Source organism: Terrapene carolina, unplaced genomic scaffold (assembly GCF_002925995.2).
Source record: "Terrapene carolina triunguis isolate 2854851 unplaced genomic scaffold, T_m_triunguis-2.0 Scaffold113, whole genome shotgun sequence".
In the NCBI taxonomy this organism is placed as follows: domain Eukaryota; kingdom Metazoa; phylum Chordata; order Testudines; family Emydidae; genus Terrapene; species Terrapene triunguis.
In genome coordinates this window covers 31,754,594-31,775,471 of record NW_020664464.1, presented here as the reverse complement: position 1 = coordinate 31,775,471, position 20,878 = coordinate 31,754,594, and the positions used below count along the sequence as shown (strand labels likewise).

Genomic DNA, 20,878 nt, shown 5'->3' with positions numbered 1-20,878 from the left:
CCTTCTCTCCCTCCCATCTAATAGTAATGTAGGTAGTATTGACCCTTTGCTTCCAATTATTAGTCAACAAATATATGTAGCCATATGCTCAGTGTTACATCATAGACAACTGAAGAACAAGTGAGGGCTGGGGACTCAAACTCACAATTTATACTGGCTACTGACCAGGTCCAAAAAGGTCAGTAGCAAACAGTTCATGGAGCACATTTTGATAGGACATTTTTTCAATACAAAAATTGAGACCAGATCTCATCACTAAAGCACCATAAGCATTTATAAGGCCATATTGTCTTTTACAATAAGCCTCCTTTACACCGCTCTGGCAATGTAAAGGAGCCTTAAAATTTTTATACCTGTTTTATACTCCTGGGGGAATTTACCAAGAACAATGGGAACAATTCACTAAGTAGGCAGGCTGCTATATTCTCCTCTGCCTGAGGGAACAGAGCCTGCCCCACTCCTACCTCTTCAGAAATACCCCAAAGCCCTGCCCCTCCATGCCAAGAGGGCTGTAATAGCGAGCGAAAGAGACAGTCTCTCTCTCTCTCTCTCTCTCTCTCTCTCTCTCTCATATACACATGGCTACCCAGCCCCCCTCTCCCAGGTGATGATTTACGTCTCTACTGGCTGCTCTGGGTGCCCAAACCGACCTGTCTGTGTTACCCGACATTGGGCCAGCTAGTAAGCTTAGGGAGGACTAATGACCCACCAAAGTTTGGCAGAAAGCAGCACATTTATTATACTGATAGCTAAGCTCAAAAGAAGGAGGGGGGTCACACTCACACTCGCATACTCATGCTCCCAGGACAGGCACGGCACTGGAGATGTCAGGATCCTTCAAGGTAAGTGTCCCACAGCACAGCGATGGATGGTGCGATGAAGGTAAGTCTTCCCGAGGCACGATGGAATGCAATGCGGCGAACCACTGGCCAGGCGGTCTGGGCGAAGGGCCTTAACGGGAGGTACAAGCTTGTGAGTGCACTCCTGAGCACATGGCCCCTTCCCCTTTTAAGGACCTGCTCCTCATGGCCTGCAACTAGAGATGACTTGTCCGTGTCTGGTTGGTCACACTCCACCTCGGGCAGTGTCCATGTATTGGGTGTATGAGTGCTGCCTAATTAGAGTCCCAGACACCTTGTCTATCTGGGAGCTCTTCTGATCTGCCAGCTGTTCAACCAGCCCATTCATCCCACAAGCATTCCAGGAGGGAGGGGCAGGGGGAAAGCCACTTCACAGGTATTCAGAGAGGGAGAGGAGACAAAAGGGGGGGAGGGGAAGTATAACAGACCTTTTGAGCATACAGGTTATACATAGCATAGTCATACAGAGCATACAGATCACTGCTGCTCCTGTAACACTCTGCACTGCCAGGGAGTGGGCGTATGACTGCTCTTGCAGCTTCCCTTGGCTTTCCCATCAGAAGTAATTTTTCTGCGGGTAAGCAAAGAAATCTGCAGGGGCCATGAATTCTGCACATGTGCAGTGACACAGAATTCCCCCAGGAGTATGCTCTGCACAATTTATGCATCAAGCTATTTGGTAGTTTACCAATATGTGACTTATATTAAGGTAAAATTGTGATTTGGTGGCAGTTGTATTTGTAAGTTCTGGGTATTTATCATGCCTCCTAAGTGTATCCCAACTAAATATGTTTGAAATTACTGGAATAAATGAATGATTGGATAATGCTAGACTCTGGAAAAAAAGGGAAGATACACGATTCTGTTCTGATAAACAATAATTAGAATAATGGGTGTATAGTAATGCAATTATACTTGTGATACCTCTTCAGCCTAAAATCTGTTCTTTTTACCTAATTTCTTCCCCTTCATTATTTTGTATCTGTACTAATTTTGTGATTCCCTCCCAGACATTTGAGTGTGATTTTTCCCTCACCTCACCTGGTCACATCCTAAAATCAGTCCGGACAAGGTCTGGAAGATCCCAGTTCATTTATCATCTCCCTCCTTCTCTCCTCTATATCCTATCTGTTATAGTTGACAACATTTGCAATGCTCTTCCTCTAGCCAAGCTAGGACAAGTGAATCCTACAGTGAGGCTATTGCTGTATGGATCATTTGGAAAAAGATGTAGAGTGAGCTAATATTAATGCCTGTTTCTGTCATATCCTAACCCCAAACCTTGCTTTGTCCTAATGGATAAGTGGAACTGAAATCCAGGAAGTTGAAAACACTCACTCTCACACACGTAGGGTCATTCACAAATAAAGTTTCTCATGCCAGAGCACTTGTGTCAAAGCACAAGTTGTGCTCTTTGAAGCTGCTAGTATATTAAAACTGTAAAACAGCACCACCTTCAGTTAAAATTGTTAATATATTTCACTGATGTTATTAATTAAAATAGAAATACATTCAGAACTGGTTCTTATTATCCCATTGTTATATATAGCATCCCTTTGTCTCATAAAGCCCCAACTTTGCTAACACTGGTGGAGATGAATCAGTGTGAACAACTGTGAGGAATTTTCTAAAAAATTCCATAGTGTAGACTGCGCCTCAGTGTCTGTATACTAAGTCCAAGACAGCTGGACCTGGAATAAATGAAAGTCTTAATTCATTCAAGGGGCTCTGATGAAGTAACAAACCACAAGAGGAAAGATAAGGCATTTCTTTTAGATGGCAGCAGAATTCCAAATGTAAAATCATCCATATATTTATTCCTGTCTCTCCAGTGGTTATACAGTATATAAATGGTAACTTTAAAATATAAAGGGCTAGATTTTTTTAAAATGTTGTGCAGGTTTCTAGTGAGGTACCACAGGGATCAGAGCTAGGCCAAGTCTTCATTACTGATCATGGAAAGGGAGTAAACGCTACAATAAGGGAATTTTCAGATGATATGAAATTGGAAGCTGTTACCGAGTCCTGCAGGGGCAGAGCAGAGGTGTTTCATTAAGACAAGGTAATCTGAATTCATTCATCTGACGATAGAAATGAGATCTAACTAAAACCAAGCCTAACATAGATGATGTGCTCATTTACAAACCATAAAAGCCTAAAGAGTTCATTAAAGGAGATCATCGATACCTTGTCGGCAACGGCGATGAATATTCCAGATTTGCCATCCTGCGAGACTTCAGCTTCCATGCTGACAACACCTCAGATTAAAAAGCCCCAAAACGCATTTCCTCACTTGCCTCCCTAGCACTTTCACATGTCATCTCCAGTCCAACCCATACAGCTAAATGTCATTATAGACTACGTCATGACCCAGCTACTATCTTGGAAAGACAGTCATCTCATTAAGGAAATGATCACAGCTCTCCCAGTTCTCAGGAAACAAGAAAGACCCAGGACCCTGATATGATTATGAAGACTCATGGAGCCCATCAAATTTCAAAACATGCTTAAGAACAGCAGCATATCATCATCATGCTCTAGTCTTGACCATTGGCCCAGTGGCGTCCAAGCAGTACCCTCCTCCCCATCACTTACACAGACTTCCTTGGTTCTCTGACACATTGCATCAGATGAAAAGAGAGGTGTGGAAACTTGAATACCAATGTTGGAAAACAAAGGCTGAAACAGACCAGTCAAAACAGAGAGAATCTCTCAAAGCCTATGCTAAAGTAGTATTAAGGTCAGGAAACCTGCCTTTCAGCCTCCATAGGGCAGCCTCTGAAGTTGCTAAGGAGGTATTCAAGGTGGTAAACCTCTTCATTAACCCTGGCTGCCTGGAGTCCACAGCAGAACAAGTACCAAGTGTTGCAAGGAACTATCATCCCACTTCAGTGAAATAATCACATGTTCAGAATGGGACTTCTGAGACTCCATGGAACTTCTCCCCCTATACTGGCCAATGAACAGCCCTTCTGCATTCCCAGAGTTCAGTCCTTTCATGCCTCTAGAAGTACTGGACACCTGGAAAAAGTCTCAGCCCAAACCCTCTGAACCATGACCCTCCTGGTTGGTGAAAGAGTGTCATGAACAACAAGTGCCACTCATCACCAAAATAGCCAATGCCTCACTCAAAGAAGGAATCTTCCCTTTCTCCTTCAAACATGCAGTTGTCCAACCAGTGCTGAAGAAACCCACCCTCACATCAGACCTAGCCAGCTACCACCCAGTATCAAACCTCCTGTTCCTGAGCAAGTTCATAGAGAAGTTTGCATACTGGAAAGATGATCTAGTGGTTAGGGCACTAGCATGGGCTTCAGGAAACCTGGGTTCTGCAGTTCCTATGAAGTAGGGAAGAATTATCTCCTTGTTATAGTTGGGAGCGGAGACACACAGTATAAGTGATGTACCAAAGGTTATGTAAGTGTGCAGCAGATCTTGGAATTGAATAAGATCTCCTGGGTTCCAGTTCAGTACCTGTGTCATGGTTTCTAGAGTAGTCAAGCAGTTAGCCTTTATTTGACCCTGATTGCCAATGGCTTCTGCATGACCTCATGAATGTGGAGGGGTGAGCAAGAGCCTTCTTCCACTGGAGCATCTGTGTAAAGGCTGCTCACAATAGCAATCCCTGAGCCCTCAGCTCTCTGGAAATCAAACCCCCTACTGATTTCTGATCTCTCAGGGAAGAAGTCCATGACAAGGGGGTGGGGAGGAGGCAAAATCATGGCCCTGCTCCTCTCTGCACAGGTCTGTGGAGTGGGGCCGGTGTGCATGGGGGATCAGCACTCTGTCAGTGTAATGGCTGGTGCAAAATATGCAATCCCCATGCACAGAAAGCAGCATCAGAAGAGATTGTGCCTGCCTGTCAGATCAGCCTCACTCCCTATAGGGGCCTGTGGGTAAATGCTACAACCTTCTAGTCCTGTATTATGTGCAATATCAATCCATCTTTCTGCTTAAATAAGTAGATATATTCATGAGTTAGAGGAAACATAGATAATTGTTTTGGTTTAAATCTGCTTTTCTGTAGGCAGTAAGTATAAAGAAATGTCCGGCTTATGTAGTGGACAAAATAGAAGGAAAAATGAGTAATGAGCAAAAAGTGGTTTACTGTGGATGTAATGCAGGAAACAAGAATTAAATGAACATGTGGTGAATCAAGAAAATTTGTAGAAAGCAGCTTTTGCTTTCTCTTAACATCAGGTTTAATATTTTTACTATCACTGTTATGTGTAGATTAAAATTTTTAAGATTAAAAAGTGGCAAAGAGGTAGCTTGTTTCAGCGTAGGAACAGAATAATGGATCTAAGCATAAGGAAAGTGACGACAAACAAAATGTTGATGCCGTTTTCTCTGTCTAGACCCTTCCGTTGAAAGAAGTGTTTTCATAAGACTCAGGCAGAATTCATTTCCATTCAGAGTCCTTAATGGTTCCTGTCAGAACAAAACAGCTGGAAAACATATGGTATCCATTTCCCTGTATCACTTGGAAAAAATTTCACATGTAAATAAAACCAACATAAAAGTGTAACCCTTTGAACCTAGAATCTTATACAATACATAAATAAATCAGTACAATGCGTTCTTTGTATTGGCCCACTAAATTACTTGTCTTGTTGTTGTTATTATTATTGTTATTATTTTCTTTGATATATATTCACAAGAGCCTCCAAAAAAATCAAGGTGATACTCAGACAACTCCAGTTACTAAGCAGTATTATCCTTTTGATTTGTATCTTTAATAATGTATTGAAAACTGTATATTGCTGCTTCTTAAGAAAGGTGTTTGTTACAGATTATGTATATGATCACAAATTAGACCTCACTGATACACTACATTTAGTAATAAATCTACCATGTTTAAAATGTGCCTCCTGAACTTTAGAATGTGCTCGTTCTTTATAAACATTAAAGGTCACCTGGAAAGAAAACATCTAAATTGATTTTAGTGAAAGAAATTTGATGAGTTTCCCACCTCCCCCACTAAAAATATAAATATAAAGGAAACTTAGTACTGGGGTTCCACTGATCCTGGGCACTGGGGTTATGATGAACTGGGACTGTACTTTTTGTAGTTATAGAAGGGTGGAGGATTTTTCTACTGACTAGAACTGGTTGAAAAATTGAGGCGTTCTGCATAAAATTTTCAATCAAAATGGAAAGAAAACCAATAGTTTGAAATTTTCCATGAAAAATACAGAACTGAAATATTTCCACCAAAAAAGCCAGATATTTTGTTTGGGAAACTCTGATGTAATGCCTCATGGGAGCTGAGGTTCAGGTGCCTCATGCTCCCACTCTCCTCTACAAGCTCCCTTGGTCAGAGTACATTTCCTATGAAGCATCACAGTCTTCCTTGTTGGTGAGGTGAAGTGGTGCACCACGGGAGTCCCATGCCTGCAATATATAATGGCGCATAAAGTCAAGCTGGAGCCTGACCCATGGAGGAGAATGGGGATATGAGGCAAGGAATTACAGCTCCCTTGAGGCACCATAGTGGCATATCCAAATAGATATATCTCATTTTCAGACAGAGTCCAAGAACTTTTCAGTTCTTTGATGAAGAATAAAATTTTTCCGCAGAAAGAACAGTTTTTGTGAAGAACTTTTAGTCAAAAATCCAAATTTCCAGTGAAAAGTCAGTTGTGATGGGAAATTTCCAAACAGCCCTATTGCTAAACTCCCAGAAGAATATCCCACTCTTCCAATGAAGCTCAATGAGATAAAAATGGCAAAGCATAGGTTAGCATGGTTTTATGACAGGATTAATGTGGATGCCAATGGACCTTTACCAATTGATGTTACATGCGTCATGTACTTGGGGTTTATATTTTTCTCATTAAATTTGGTTCCGTTCTTTTTGTTTAAGATGTATGTCAAATTTGAAAGGCGTTTCTTTCCAGACTGTTTAATTTTGGTATTACTGTAGCAGAAGTATGGTTAACTGCAAATCTGCTTAGGTGTGAATGCAACATGTTTTCTAGTAAATTTCTGTTCCTTGTGCTTGGTCTGGAATATCATATCTTCAAAGTATACAACAGGATAAACATATACACATGATACAAATATTCTGTTCTTACTCAAATTCCTTTTTTTCTGTAGTTTCAAGCACTAGCTGGAGCTGTGGAGTTTCAACTCTTATTGGAAATGCACAAAAACCAACAGGAATTGCAGACATGTACAGTAAGTTCAGACCAGTGAAGAGGGTTTCCCCACTAAAGCACCAGCCGGAGAGCTCAGAGAACAATGAAAGTGATGACCAAAAGAACCAGAAGGTGGAATACCAGAAAGGTAGCGATTCTCACCCTGCATCTCAGAATGATGATCAGTGTTCAGGAGATGGAGAAGGCCTTAAAAGTAAAAGCATTGAGTCTGGTGTTTTGCTTGGGGAGCTGGAGCACTATGACCTGGACATGGATGAAATTTTGGATGTGCCTTACATTAAATCAAGCCAGCAACTTGCTGCTTTTACCAAGGTGGCTCCAGAGAAAAGGATTTTGGGTGTATGTTCAACAGTGAATGGTCTGAGTGGCAAGACCTGCTCTGCAGGAAACAGTGAGAACTTGCCAGCCAGCACGACACAGTTTTGTGTTCTGTCCCCTGTGAAAAGCTCTCAGATGAGAAATGCGCAGTCCATTGTCCTTAATCAGCACAAGCATTTAGCTGAAGAATTAGGGCTTTCCCAGCCTCTAGTTAAATGTAGCTCAGTCCATGAAACTGAAGCCCAGAGCAAGGGCTTCCTCAACAGGACATTTACCGATCCCCAAGCTCATAAAACTGAAAAGACCATGCCAAACTGCCAGCTGAGGACTTTTCATCTGCAGACAGCCGTGACAGAAAACAAACTTGATGAACTGAACAGTAATATGAACTGGAGCAGCTCAGGAGGCCCAGAGGAAAGGGGTGAAGACGTGAAAAAAAATAAAAGCATCTTAAACATTGTGAAGGAAGGACAGATATCATTATTGGTAAGTGTCATCCTTTTCATAAGGCATTTATAATAAAACACATTTGTAAGACAATACAATAAGTCGACAGTTGATTAGGTGCATATCATACGTTGCAACTCCATTTGATCGCCTTTAATTAGAAACTGAGTGCATGGGTTTCCAAATGAAACTTGTGGAGTTTATGTACAAATATGATATTTAATCTTAGGTAGTCATGATGGACAAGATTAGTAATTTAGGTAATACACTGAAATAATATAAAATGCAGATGCTTTTCATCTTAAAATCTATTTATTTGCTAAATTAAAATTTTTTTCTTTATGAAGTTCTGCCTTACAGAATGTTTGCAGTTCACTTTGTTCAGTTATTTGTGGATTACATCACTTTCTACTCAGATGCTGACCATGGGAACAGAGAGGCTTCTGTTGTATTCTGATTATTATTCAGGAGTGTTTATGCCAGTTTGTTGCAGAAGCATTCACAGATGGGAGCTCACACTAAAGCTTGATTGCCCTCTGACCCATATGAAGTTTTGGTTAGTTCCAGCTCTTTGATTAGAAACCATGAATAGGTGTTTCCAAAGTAACTAGTTGCAAATTAACGTCATGATGCAGGGAAGGCAAGACTCAGAAAGGCTGTCAGAGTAGCAGTGCCTGCAGTATTTTGTACTATCTTTTGTTTAGCTTTACCAGTCTAAAGCAAGCACAATGGCACATAATTAACACAACAACAAAGACAAATGCAGAGTTATTCAAAGACTAGAAATAGGCAGAGGAATAGATCACAATACTAAAAATAATAAAAATAGAATTCAAAAAACTGGAAGTAAAGAAATGCAGAGGATTTTTGTATAGAACACCTAACTGAATCAGATTGTGTGCTAGATAATCTGCATAACCATATGATCTTGTCACTGTTACTCCTTACCTTTGTCCTGCCTTCTTCCTCTCCCTCCCGTTATTTCTGAAAAACAGTTATGTTTTGTCTTAAAATAAGATTCAGGCAAGGATCACATATTGCCAAATGTCTGTGCATTGGTTAATCCAATAATTCAAAGCACTATTGCAATATAAATAATATTAAGGGAACTAGCTAACAAAGTAGCATTCAGAAGTTTCAGAGCTTAATTACATTTTTCACTGTACTTAATATAAACTGCCACTTTTACCATGAACTAGGAAAAAATCTGACCTTTTTCAATTATTTGTCCTCCTAGTGGCACATGAAACTGGGGGGGCGGGGGGGGGGAGGGGAAGCATGGGCAAATTTGCTAAGGGGAGTCATGGACACTTTATGCCAAATTACTCCTAGAGTTAATGGCAAAAAAGAAAAGGGACAAATTTAAAAAAACATTTGAAATGTGAGTATATTCTGTCAGATAAAGTAACCAGAAACTATACAGAAAGGCCAAACCACAGGACATGACCTTTCTCTGTATATGGGAATCTTGTTAGGAACTGCTGAATCAGACCAACAGTCCTTCTAGTTTCTGATTACACCAGCACCAGATGCTTTAGAGGAAAGTGTAAAACCCCTGTTATGGACAAATGTACAATAACATGTGGATGGAGAATGGTTCTTCATAGGCCCACGTATTAAGTGTTTGGCTCATATCCTGAACCATGAGACTTGATATCCTGTTTAAATTTTTATCCCAAATTGCATAACTGATATACTTTATTTTCCACTGTTCCTTTTTGCACAGCCACACCTAGCAGCAGACAATCTGGACAAAATTCATGATGAAAGTGAAAACAATCTGTTGCACATAGCAGCATCACAGGGACATGCAGAGTGCTTGCAACATCTCACTTCTTTGATGGGAGAAGACTGTTTGAATGAGCGGAACAATGAACAACTAACACCAGCTGGGTTAGCAATAAAGGTGACTTGGTCTTAAATAATCTGTGATGGCTATAAATAATGCTAATACCAAAATGATGTTATTTTCAGTCCTTTTGCTAAATTAAAGCAAAAAGGGGGTATTTCTGTCATTGATTGATGTCACATAAGTAAATAAAAATGTGTTTCTTTTAAAGAGTTAATGTCAGCCATAAACCACTGCATCATTTAATGGGTCGTTGTTGGTTTTTTCACATACACATTAACCTAACTTTAAATTAGTTAACTGGTATTAAGAAAAATCAGCTGTTATATTTCAAGGAACTTTTATTCATATTAACTCAGATTCAGACTAGTATCCTGGCTATAACTATGTCTTGTTTTTCATTCAGATGAGTATAGCATTAAAGACAAGTATGGGAAATATGTGTTAGTAAAGCATGACAGCACTTTTGGTAGTTTCTAATGCTGTTTTTTTCAATGTGCCACATCTGAAGCTGAAACTTCTTAGATATCAAGAGCAGTTTGGAGTATCAGACCAAAGTTAAAATTTACCTCTTGCAGAGCACAGCATGCAGCCTGTCAGAAACTACAAAAATGAATGTCATCTGGGAAAAAGTTAAAGCTTATGGGAAAATCTATTATACAGTAAAATATGAAACTTTATAGTGCTGTTGTGCTGTAGTAAAATCCAATGGTGTGCAGGAAGTTTGACAGTAAAACTAAACTGCCATCTTTCAAATAAGGAATTAAATCGATGTCTAACTACTCTTGGCAAGTGAATTGCTTTTCAGAGTTATAAGTATCTTAAGCTATGTCTACACTGCACTTTCATCGTTAAAACTTTTTTCGCTCAGGGGTATAAAACATCACCCCCCTGAACGACAAGAGTTTCAACGACAAAACGCGCCGGTGTGGACAGCACTTCATCGGTGGAAAACGCTCTCCTTGTGATGAAGCTACCGCCCCTCGTTGGAGGTGGTGTTATTTTGTTGCCAGGAGAGCTCTCTCCCAGGGACAAAGAGCAGCTACGCTGCGTACCTTACAAAGGTGCGGCTGCGGTGGCACAGCCATGGCATTGTAAGGTACTCAGTATAGACATAGCCTTAGAATCATTGTCATGACCAAATTCAAGTCTGGGTATCTACATTCTGTCTACCTAAAGTCGTCTTGCAGTTTCAATTGGGTATCGTATTTTTCTTTACTTCTTATCCTAACCTGTGAGATAGTGTTGCTATACTCTATTAACTTCATTGTCTTCCTTCCCAGAGTGGGTGGCTGTTTTTCAATAGTTGATTTTGTTTATAAAATGTGTGGGCATCCTTTGAGATAAAAAGCACTGTGTAAATTTATTATACTATGAAGGCATGGGTACTGTATCGTGTAGGAGACTCAGGCACAAGTTCAGTTAATTATAATGTGTTGTGCTTGTGTTGCATATTACAAAGGGTCCCCTTGATGACTTTAGTTGTCTAGCAAACACTGTCATTTATCCATTTCTTTGATTTAAAAAGTCTCAAAATAGAAGATTTTATTTGAGGGGTGGTAAAAAAGATACTGTTTTGTCAAGATAGTTTTAAATTTGGCTGCATTAGAGCCAGGATCTGAGATGTAAGATTTCTTTTAAAGGACCGATTAAAAGTATATATTAAAATATTTTCACAGCTTTAATTATTTTCAATTAAATTGAGAGAAATATAAGAAAGTGAGTAAAGTAACTTGAAACTTTTTAGATAGAGCATTACAAAGGTTTTACAAAAAGATAAATAAGAAATGGCAGATAGAGACAGGTCAAATTTTGTATCTCCTAATCTAGAGAGTATCCCTTTAACTGTGTGACAGTAAAAGTTTAAAATATGTGGCCAAATCATACTCTATCTATTCACACAAGTAGTAGTCCCATTGATTTGACTTCTAAATCGCTGGGACTAGTCTCTTGAGTAACACAAGCAGAGTTCCATTCTGTACAGCTTGAATATTAAAGTATCACTTCATTTACTCTTGAAATGCAGCCGCATCTGTGGTGTCATTCAGCAGCCATTCTGTGCCAAAAACTCTATACAACAGGCATTTAGAAGGGAAAGGGAGGAATAATTTATTCATATAAATCTCCAGGGTAAATTTAAGTAGGCAAAATGTTATCAGTATCAAGTTATAATTAGGCCATCCCACTTGGGTTAACAAATATGTTATCAGTAGATATAAACACAATGTTGCAAACAAATTAGGATGATTTACATGAAAATCAGCATGCATATATGATTCTCATTAGCATTTCCATATATAGTAGATGTGGTTTGGAATCTAAAACAACTGGAATTTTTTTAATCCTTCTCTTCCTCTATTTAGAATGGTCAACTGGAGTGTGTACGGTGGATGGTGAGCGAAACAGAAGCCATTGCTGAATTAAGTTGCTCAAAAGATCACCCAAGCCTTATTCACTATGCAGGTTCCTATGGTCAGGTATGGTTCCATTTTAAATGAGTTTTTACTTTTTAAAAGAGACTGATTCAATGCTTGCACAAGAATTCCCTTTTATACTGTTCTTCAAGTCAAATGTTTTGCAACAGAAATTACGTTCATTACTAAATGCAACCTCTCTTAATTATTAAATACAAACTTTCTTAATTAGTCAGAATGTTAAGGCGCCATACAACTGCATATTTTAATTAATGTGTTTTAAAATTATTTCTTCTTCTAGTTCCTGCCATCAAGGTGTAAATTATTGGCTGTGGGTAGGGTTAAGTGATGCATTAGGTTGGTACGTTATTCTCTCACCTCTGGTAGAAGAGATTAGTCATCTCATCATGGTCCTAATGGACTTTTGGCCACATCAGAAAACAACCAAGCAATATGGTACAGTTTACATGCTCTTTCCAGGAGGCTACAAGCCTGAAATAATTTGCCAAAAGTGTGACGATTTAGGAATTAGATGCATGGCAATGGTGCAAGGTGTGGGAAAACTTGAATAACATCTGCTTACCTCTAGCCATTTTTATTGAGCTTTATCTAAAAGCACGTTGTAAACTAACCTTATCTTATACTGCACCTAATCGACATATAAATCTAGTGATGGATAACCTTAAAAGGTTCAGTGTTTGGATGCTTCTGCCAGGAATACTGATTTGTGGGGAACTTGGGGGAGGATACACTACTAGATTATACAGTCCTCTGTTACTATAGGGTCCCCTTTCCCCAAATAAGCCCTACAGTGAACCCTCCCCAAAGGACCCCCATCATTCTTGGGTTCTGCTGCATCTTTTGTGGGAAAGAACTAATGGGCTGCTAACCCTGTCGCGCTTCTCTGGTGGATAGGTTACTCTCCCTCCCAATTTCTTCAGGGGTCAGTCAAAGCCTGATGGTCTTCACAGGGGAAGTGCACAAGCCTGTCTAACTGGCCCTATGCATGGAACTGGAAGCATTTCAGAGAATGCTACCATGGAGGTCCTGAACTTTAATCTATTTCTTAGCAGCCTAAATTTAGCTTCCAGGACCTCTCTCCTACTTTTCCCTATGTCATTGATACCTATACGTACTATGACCACTAGCTCCTGCCCAGCAGTGCCCATAAATCTATCTAGCTGTTTTAAGAGGTCCACGACCTTTGCACCTGCTGGCAATTCATCATGCAGTTCTCCCGATCATTACAAACCCAACTATCTCTATTTCTAATAATCAAATCCTCCATTGCTATTACCTGTCTCCAATAATAGAAGTCCCCTATCCCAGAGGGGAATCCTCAGTACAAGAGGATACTCTTGTGGAAGGAGAGTCCCAACTATGCGATTGTTTCCCTCCGCTCCAGCTTGATGTTCTCCTTCCCTGAGATTTTCATCCTCCTCAGCACTGAGGCTGTCAGACCAGGGCTGGGATCGCTCTACGTCCCTGAAAGTCTTGTCTTTTGTATCTCTTTGTCTCCCTTAGCTCCCCCCATTTCAGTCACTCTGGTCTCAAGAGCCTGTACTTGGTCTCTGTGGGCCATGAGTTGCTTGCACCTAATGCACATATACACCAGCTGCCCACAAGGCAGGTAATCATACATGCTTCACTCAGAGCAGTAAACTGGATAGCCCCCACTCTGCTGCTGGACTTTTGCCTGCATTATTTCTCCTCATTTTGTTTGTTCTTTGTTTTTTGAGGGGAGTTTATTGACCTAAGTTTACAGTATGTTTGTTAGGTGTTTTTGGCTCTCACGTTCTCTCTCTAATCTCCCTCACAAAACTCCCCTGTTCACTAGCTCCTCTGATCGCTTGGGAGCAGGCTTTTTAAATCCTTGTTCTCACTGCATTATCTCCGCCCCCTTTTCAAGGGATACTAAAGGGATCAGAAATTAAAGTTTTGCAGGCTAGAACCTCATTAGGAAGCTCTCAGCCTTGCCTGGGAGGCTTCTAGGCTCAGCACATAGCCCCCAAAACAGACGACACTATAAACTCAAATCAAGCAGGCACACAACAGACAAACTGACAGACCATAAACTCACCCCAATAATCACGTAGTCACTCCTTCTTCATCTGGAGCAGCATGTCATGGAAGGATGCATATCATGACTGACATATGCTTAGAACTTTTTGTTTTGGGAAATTTAGATTTTTTTTTTTTTAATAATGTGACAGACCCAGACCAGTGGGGTACAGGAGTCTGGCAGAGGGCAAATATACTGGTCACTGGATGAGTAGTTTTCTGTTCCCTGAGTGACCAGAGCAGGGGCTGTACTAGAGTAATCAGGAACCTGCTAGAACCAGTTAAGGCAGGCAGGCTAATTAGGACACCTGGAGCCAATTAAGAAGAAGCTGCTAGAATCAATTAAGGCAGGCTAATCAGGGCACCTGGGTTTTAAAAAGGAGCTCACTTCAGTTTGTGGTGGGAGTGTGAGGCGCTGAGAGCAAGAGGCGCAAGGAGCTGAGAGTGAGAGGGTGTGCTGCTGGAGGACTGAGGAGCACAAGCGTTATCAGACACCAGGAGGAAGGTCCTGTGGTGAGAATAAGGAAGGTGTTTGGAGGAGGCCATGGGGAAGTAGCCCAGGGAGTTGTAGCTGTCATGCAGCTGTTACAAGAGGCACTATAGACAGCTGCAGTCCACAGGGCCCTGGGCTGGAACCCGGAGTAGAGGGCGGGCCTGGGTTCCCCCCAAACCTCCCAATTGACCTGGACTGTGGGTTCTCCCAGAGGGGAAGGTCTCTGTGCTGTTCCCCAACCCACATGGTGAATCTCTGAGGCAAGAAAATCCGCCAATAAGTGCAGGACCCACCAAGATAGAGGAGGAACTTTGTCACAATAATTAGATCTGGCATTCTACAAGTGTAGGTTAACCTTAATAACTATTGCAAGTGGATGATAGTCACAAGCCTTGAAAATATCAGATATAACTGATCAATATCTATAGTCTATTGCAGATGTGAATCACATTTATGATTATTTTACATTACCCAAATCTTATAGATTTTGCCTGTTATCATCCTTCATTTTCTTTGAATTAATTTAGTTGAAAAACATCTCTATTTTCTGTGCATTTCCAAGAATCTTCATCTTCAAAATACACCAAATGATTTCTTGGACACCGAAACAGCCTTTTGGCGTTCAAGAATTCATTTTTCATCTGTATTACTCAAACATTCAGTTAATTTATCTACATATGCCATTTGGGGGTATACCTATTGAAGAGTGTAGTCATTTGAGATATGGAAGTTATTTTAATGTTTAAAAATATTAACAGTAAGTTACCTAGAACTAAAATCTAGGGGCAAACATTTAAATGGGCTTGAACCTGGCCTCTAATTTTGTGCTTGCAATCCGCTACTGGTACAAATGATAGCATTTGATTTTTAGGTACAATCAGATGATAAATAGGTGACTAAATAGCATAATTTTCACCATGCTAATTGGAGGGACAGAATTTGAGGATAGCTTCCAAAGTTTGGACGTTAATATTCACCAGAGCAGTTTATATAAGAACATTTCTAAACTAAAATTGTTTTTAATCCTATACAAGCATTTCTCTAAAATACTTATTGTACTTTTGTTTTCTAATAATTAAAATTTAAGGGCACTACCCAGCAAAAGGATAGTCCTTCACCATTGTTGGGCAACACCGCACGCATCCACAGAGATTGTTCTGAGGAAGAATTTTAAAGGGGATACATGAACTGAAAACAGGGTCTTATGAGAAGTTTCAAGCAACGTTAATAATAGGCAGTGTTACCAGTGCCATCTCTAATAAGTTTTGCTTTTGTTTTATTTCTTTCTTAATTTTTTTCCCTAGGAGAAAATACTTCTGTGGCTTCTCCAGTTTATGCAAGAACAAGGGATTTCTTTGGATGAAGTTGACCAGGATGGTAACAGTGCAGTACATATAGCTGCCCAGCATGGCTATTTAGGATGTATACAGGTAGAGTACTAACTACACTTATTTCAGAGAGCTCCTTTAAATTTAAAAATCTGCAGATTAAAAGCCCTTAATATCAAAATGGAGAACCTTATAGGTAAGAAATAAATCCTTATAATAAAACAATACTAAAACCATAAAAAAGCTTGAACAAGTAAGGCCTCAAAGTGAAACTTCTAAAAACTTATGTACCTTAAGTGCTAAACTCCACTCTGTTATACTCGTGTAAATCCAAAGTAATTCTGTTGTAATGAGACTAGGAATTCAGTCCTTAATTCTTGACAGTTTTTTTTAATTGATACAAAGAAAAATAACATGACTCCATGTGCATTAAGATGAGACTACCCCTAAATGAGTTAATGAACTTCTAAAGAGCTGAAAGGGACTCTGTCAGGATTGATAGGCATACTCTGGCATTGACATCTTTTGAAAGTTCTTACCTTTCTGATGCTTGCCATCTATTTCTCTTTCGAGCAAACCATTGCAACTATCCAGAAGGAGGGAAAAACCATGAACAGCCAGGGTGCACTATGATGAACGACAGCATGCTGAGCAAGCTGCAGCATTGCACAGTCTTAATCCCTGGGGATCATTAGAAGCATTGTGCACAAGAATGGATTCTAGTGTTCAGTGCTGCTAGCACTTCTTGTGTTAGGCAGCCAAAATTGTTGACAGGATGAATAATGGATGGGGAAAGAATTAGTCTAAATGGATGGCAAAGGGATTGTGTGGAAAAGCAGAGTGAGAAAGATATTGGTCAGAAAGGAAGGAGAATAGAGAGAAGAGGAAAAGAAAAGATCAGCTACATGGGTGGAAGATAAAAACCAGAAGCCAAGATGGGAAAAAGAAGATACGGGGACAAGAGGAAGAGAGAGACAGAGAAAATATATCTGACCAGTAGTAGTCTTTTTTGAGAATCATAGACAAGGAGTGCTAATTTCAGGAAAGTCATTTCAGGCATCTGTACGTAGTAAGAACAATAGGGGAAAATTGAACCAGCAGACGTTGAGGTAAGAAATCGATCAAACAGATTCAGAGACATGACCATTACAAAACTTTGATTCCTGAATTTTCTTGTTAGTGATATGCTGTCCTGCTTTGAAAGACATCAGGAGTGGACCCTGCCCAGTTTATTGTGAGAGTCACATTAAACGAATCAGCGCACATGCGCAATCCCTATCTTAGTGTTTTTGTTATTATTTTTCAGATAGTTGCAACGATCAGTTGGAAAAGAAATAGATGGAAGGAATGCGAAAGGTGTAGGACCTACCAGATGGGAGCACTGTCATGGTAGGTCAATGTTTAAGGCTACCAACTTTGACAGTGTCCCTTAGAGCTGTGCAATAAATTGTGAAAGAGTAGTGATTAGCAAATGATTTTGCATGGAACAGTAACAATTCCAGTCCATTCTGGGAAATGAAGTTAAATGGAAGCAAGACTAGTCCCGTTTCCCTTCTGAAGAGTTAACTTGAATAAATTGTCCTGAATTTTTGAAAATATTTTTTTATCTGATAAATAAACCAGTAGGGGAAAACCTGGCAATTACAGACCAGTAAGCTTTATATCAGTACCAGGAAAATTGATTGAAATAATAATTAAACAGATTTTTTTTTAAAAAAGCACAGCTTCTGTAAAGGAAAGTTGTGCCACTCCCATCTACTAGAGTTCTTCGAGTGTGTCTGTCACCCCTCTGAGTCTGCCACACCTTCCATCTCCAACATGCTCCTATGCCAAGGGACCAGGACAGAAAGCTAGCTACGTTGACCTTATTATACCCAGGGATTCCCTGTGCCAGGGAAAACCCAGCTGAGCTGAAAAGCTCAGATCGGTAATTTCATAGTAAGGCATTCTTAAAATCAGGCTAGTTGGTCACTCACAGAAAAAGACAGATTTTGTACAAGTGCATTTGAAAAAGGCTTATTGTATTATCACCAGAGGTGAAAGTAGGCCGGTACGGCGTACCAGTAAGAAGTGGAAACTGGCAGCGCTTTAACGTTGCTGCCCCTTTTTCCGCCCCCCACCCAGGGGCAGCCGACGGGGGGGGGGAGGGGGCAAAAGGGGAAGCTTCCCCGGGGCCCCGGGCTCCTAGCTACCACAGCAGCGGCCAGAGCCCTGGGCCATTTAAATCACCGCTGGAGCCCCCGGGGAGCATGGGCCAACCAGCGTGGAAGGGCTGGCTGTGGGAGGCTGACCCCAAGGCCCCACCCCTTCCGCCCAAGGCCCCGCCCCTTCCGGGGACCCAGAGCCAGGCCCCCATACCGGTAAGTATTTTATCTTACTTTCACCCCTTATCACAAGCAAAATTTGGCAGGTGTCCAAATGTAAACACTTTTCATTCACTAATCTCAATCCCAGAGTATACTTTAGATTTAAAACCCATTATAAAAGTTACATTACACAAACAAAGTAACAAAAGGTGTAAAATCAAGTTAACTGTGGGACAGGAAAAGCAAGAGGGGGGAAATATATCATCTGGTGTCTATAATCATATGAAGGGATAGCTCAGTATTCTAAATTACTCCTGTTCCCCATTATTAACTTTGGGCACGTCTTCACTACCCGCTGGATCGGCGGGTAGCAATCGATCTATTGGGGATCGACTTATCTCATCTAGTGAAGATGTGATAAAATCGATCCCTGATCGCTCTGCCGTTGACTTTGGAAATCCACCGCAGCAAGAGGTGGCAGCAGAGTCGACGGTGGCGCGGCTGCGGTCGACTTGCCGCCGTCCTCACAGCCAGGTAAGTCGACCTAAAATACGCAACTTCAGCTACGCTATTCACGTAGCTGAAGTTGTATATCTTAGGTCGACCCCCCCGCTGTAGTGTAGACCTAGCCTCAGATTGTCGAGTTAGGAGCTCTGACTTACTGAAGAGTTATTTGTATGGATGATTTTTAAAAATAATTTAGACCAAGATTTTCAAAACTGTGTGCCTGAAGTCAGGGTTCTAAATTCAGTTTTAGGAACCTTAGTAGGAATACTCAGCAGTTCCCATTGACTTGAAAATCTTTGCCTTAGTTTATAGCAGAGATTTTAAAGACACTTACAGCTACTCGTGTTCTTTCTACATCTTCGCAGACATTGGTTGAATATGGAGCAAATGTCACCATGCAAAACCGTGCTGGAGAGAAACCTTCACAAAGTGCTGAACGACATGGACACACCATGTGTTCCCGTTACTTAGTGGTTGTGGAGACATGCATGTCATTGGCATCTCAGGTTGTCAAGTTAACTAAACAACTAAAGGAGTAAGTGTCTAATTCATAAGGGTGGGACAGTGGCTACACCGGGATTGTTCTCAAAACAAGTCTCTCCCTTGTCTTCAGTTTATTAACTAGGTCCCTCTGCTTCCTCTACATTAAAATTAGTCAATTAACACTTTCCCCTTCTTTCTCCATCCACCACCATACTCTTTCAAACTCTAATCAATCTGCTCCTTCATCTTTAGCTGCTTAGCTCTTCTACTAATCTTGGTGAAAGTTTGCTGTTATTATGCAGGCATGAGTATGAGTGACGATATCTGTGTATTTATGTGTGTGTAAGTAATCACCTTATACCTGTCTCCTTAAAAGCCTAAGGACCACATGATTTCTAATCTTATTTTTCTAGTCACTTAGCATACATTTAGATAATTAAAACGGTTATTTGCAATTACAGTGTTGGATGTTGAAATATGTGGAACAATATTGTGAGGAATAATGAAAATAGTAGTTGGAAAATCTTTGGGTCTTGGAAATACAATATTTCCAGAATAGCTATGTTCTGTTTTTTTCTGCATATGACCAAGTTTGAGCCCATCACTATGACTCGTAGCAAATGAATTAGCTACAAGGGCCTGATTTTCAAAATGTTAGATGTGCGATAGCATGACTATATTGTGTAAGCCGTTATTGTGATTGAATGTCCCCTTAGGGCGAATTTTCAAAAGCACTCAGTATTGGCCTAACTTGGCTCCCATTGAGATCAGAGGTAATATTAGACTCAAAATGAACACTGAAAATCCAGCTCTTAGTGCACACCATATCCCATTTACACATGCAAACATGGAAAAATGGGTCACATGATTTATGTGGTCAATAACAAACCTATTGTCTTGAGAATCAGGGTCAAAATGTTTTACTGAATATTTATTCTTCCTTTAAGTACATGTGTATCTGCCACATAGGACTTTTTATATATAACAAAAAGACTTTACAGTAGCAACTTGCCTCCTTTATCATTACAGAACACTTCCGTTCATTTGAGGTATTTTGTTTTTGTGTACATATATGCAAATGTGTGTATACTTGTATTATTGAAACATCTCAGTTAGTTACAGTTTACATTTTAGACACACACTGTAATGACCCCACGTGTCTTGAACCTGCAAGATTGCTAGTCAACTGACACCTCCCTGGCTCACACCCAGTTGATCACTACTTGCTGACCAAATGGAGAGAACAAGAAACCAGAAGACATCACTGAGGCCTCTTCTGGGCCCTGATTGGAGGAACACCGGGATCTCTAATTGGTCCGGGCCAGGGCCGGCTCCAGGCACCAGGCACCCAAGCTGGTGCTTGGGGCGGCACCTGGAGGGGGGGCGGCGCGGCCCTCCGGCCGCCGGGGAGAGCGGGGCCACAGCCGGGCTCGCCGCCCTCCCCCCGGCGCTCTGGCCGCCAGGGGGAGAGCCGAGCCCCCGCTGGGGCTCGCGGCCCTGCCCCCGGCGCTCTGGCCGCCGGGCGGGGGGAGAGCCGAGCCCCCGCCGGGGCTTGCCGCCCTCCTCCCAGGGCTCCGGCCACCCTCCCCTCCGGCGCCCTCCCCCCGGCCGCTGGGGGGAGAGCGGAGCCCCCGCCGGGGCTCCGGCCGCC

At 41.1% G+C, this 20,878-nt stretch overlaps 1 protein-coding gene across 1 annotated transcript in view; it reads left to right on the top strand.

Moving 5' to 3' along the window:
• SNCAIP (synuclein alpha interacting protein) overlaps positions 1 to 20,878 on the top strand; it is a 49,660-nt gene that overhangs the window by 9,264 nt on the left and 19,518 nt on the right. The window contains exons 3-7 of the mRNA XM_029911700.1: positions 6,960 to 7,825; positions 9,513 to 9,692; positions 11,999 to 12,112; positions 15,908 to 16,033; positions 19,110 to 19,279. Of these exons, the coding sequence (XP_029767560.1) occupies positions 6,960 to 7,825; positions 9,513 to 9,692; positions 11,999 to 12,112; positions 15,908 to 16,033; positions 19,110 to 19,279 (1,456 nt within the window). The remainder of the gene's footprint in view (positions 1 to 6,959; positions 7,826 to 9,512; positions 9,693 to 11,998; positions 12,113 to 15,907; positions 16,034 to 19,109; positions 19,280 to 20,878) is intronic.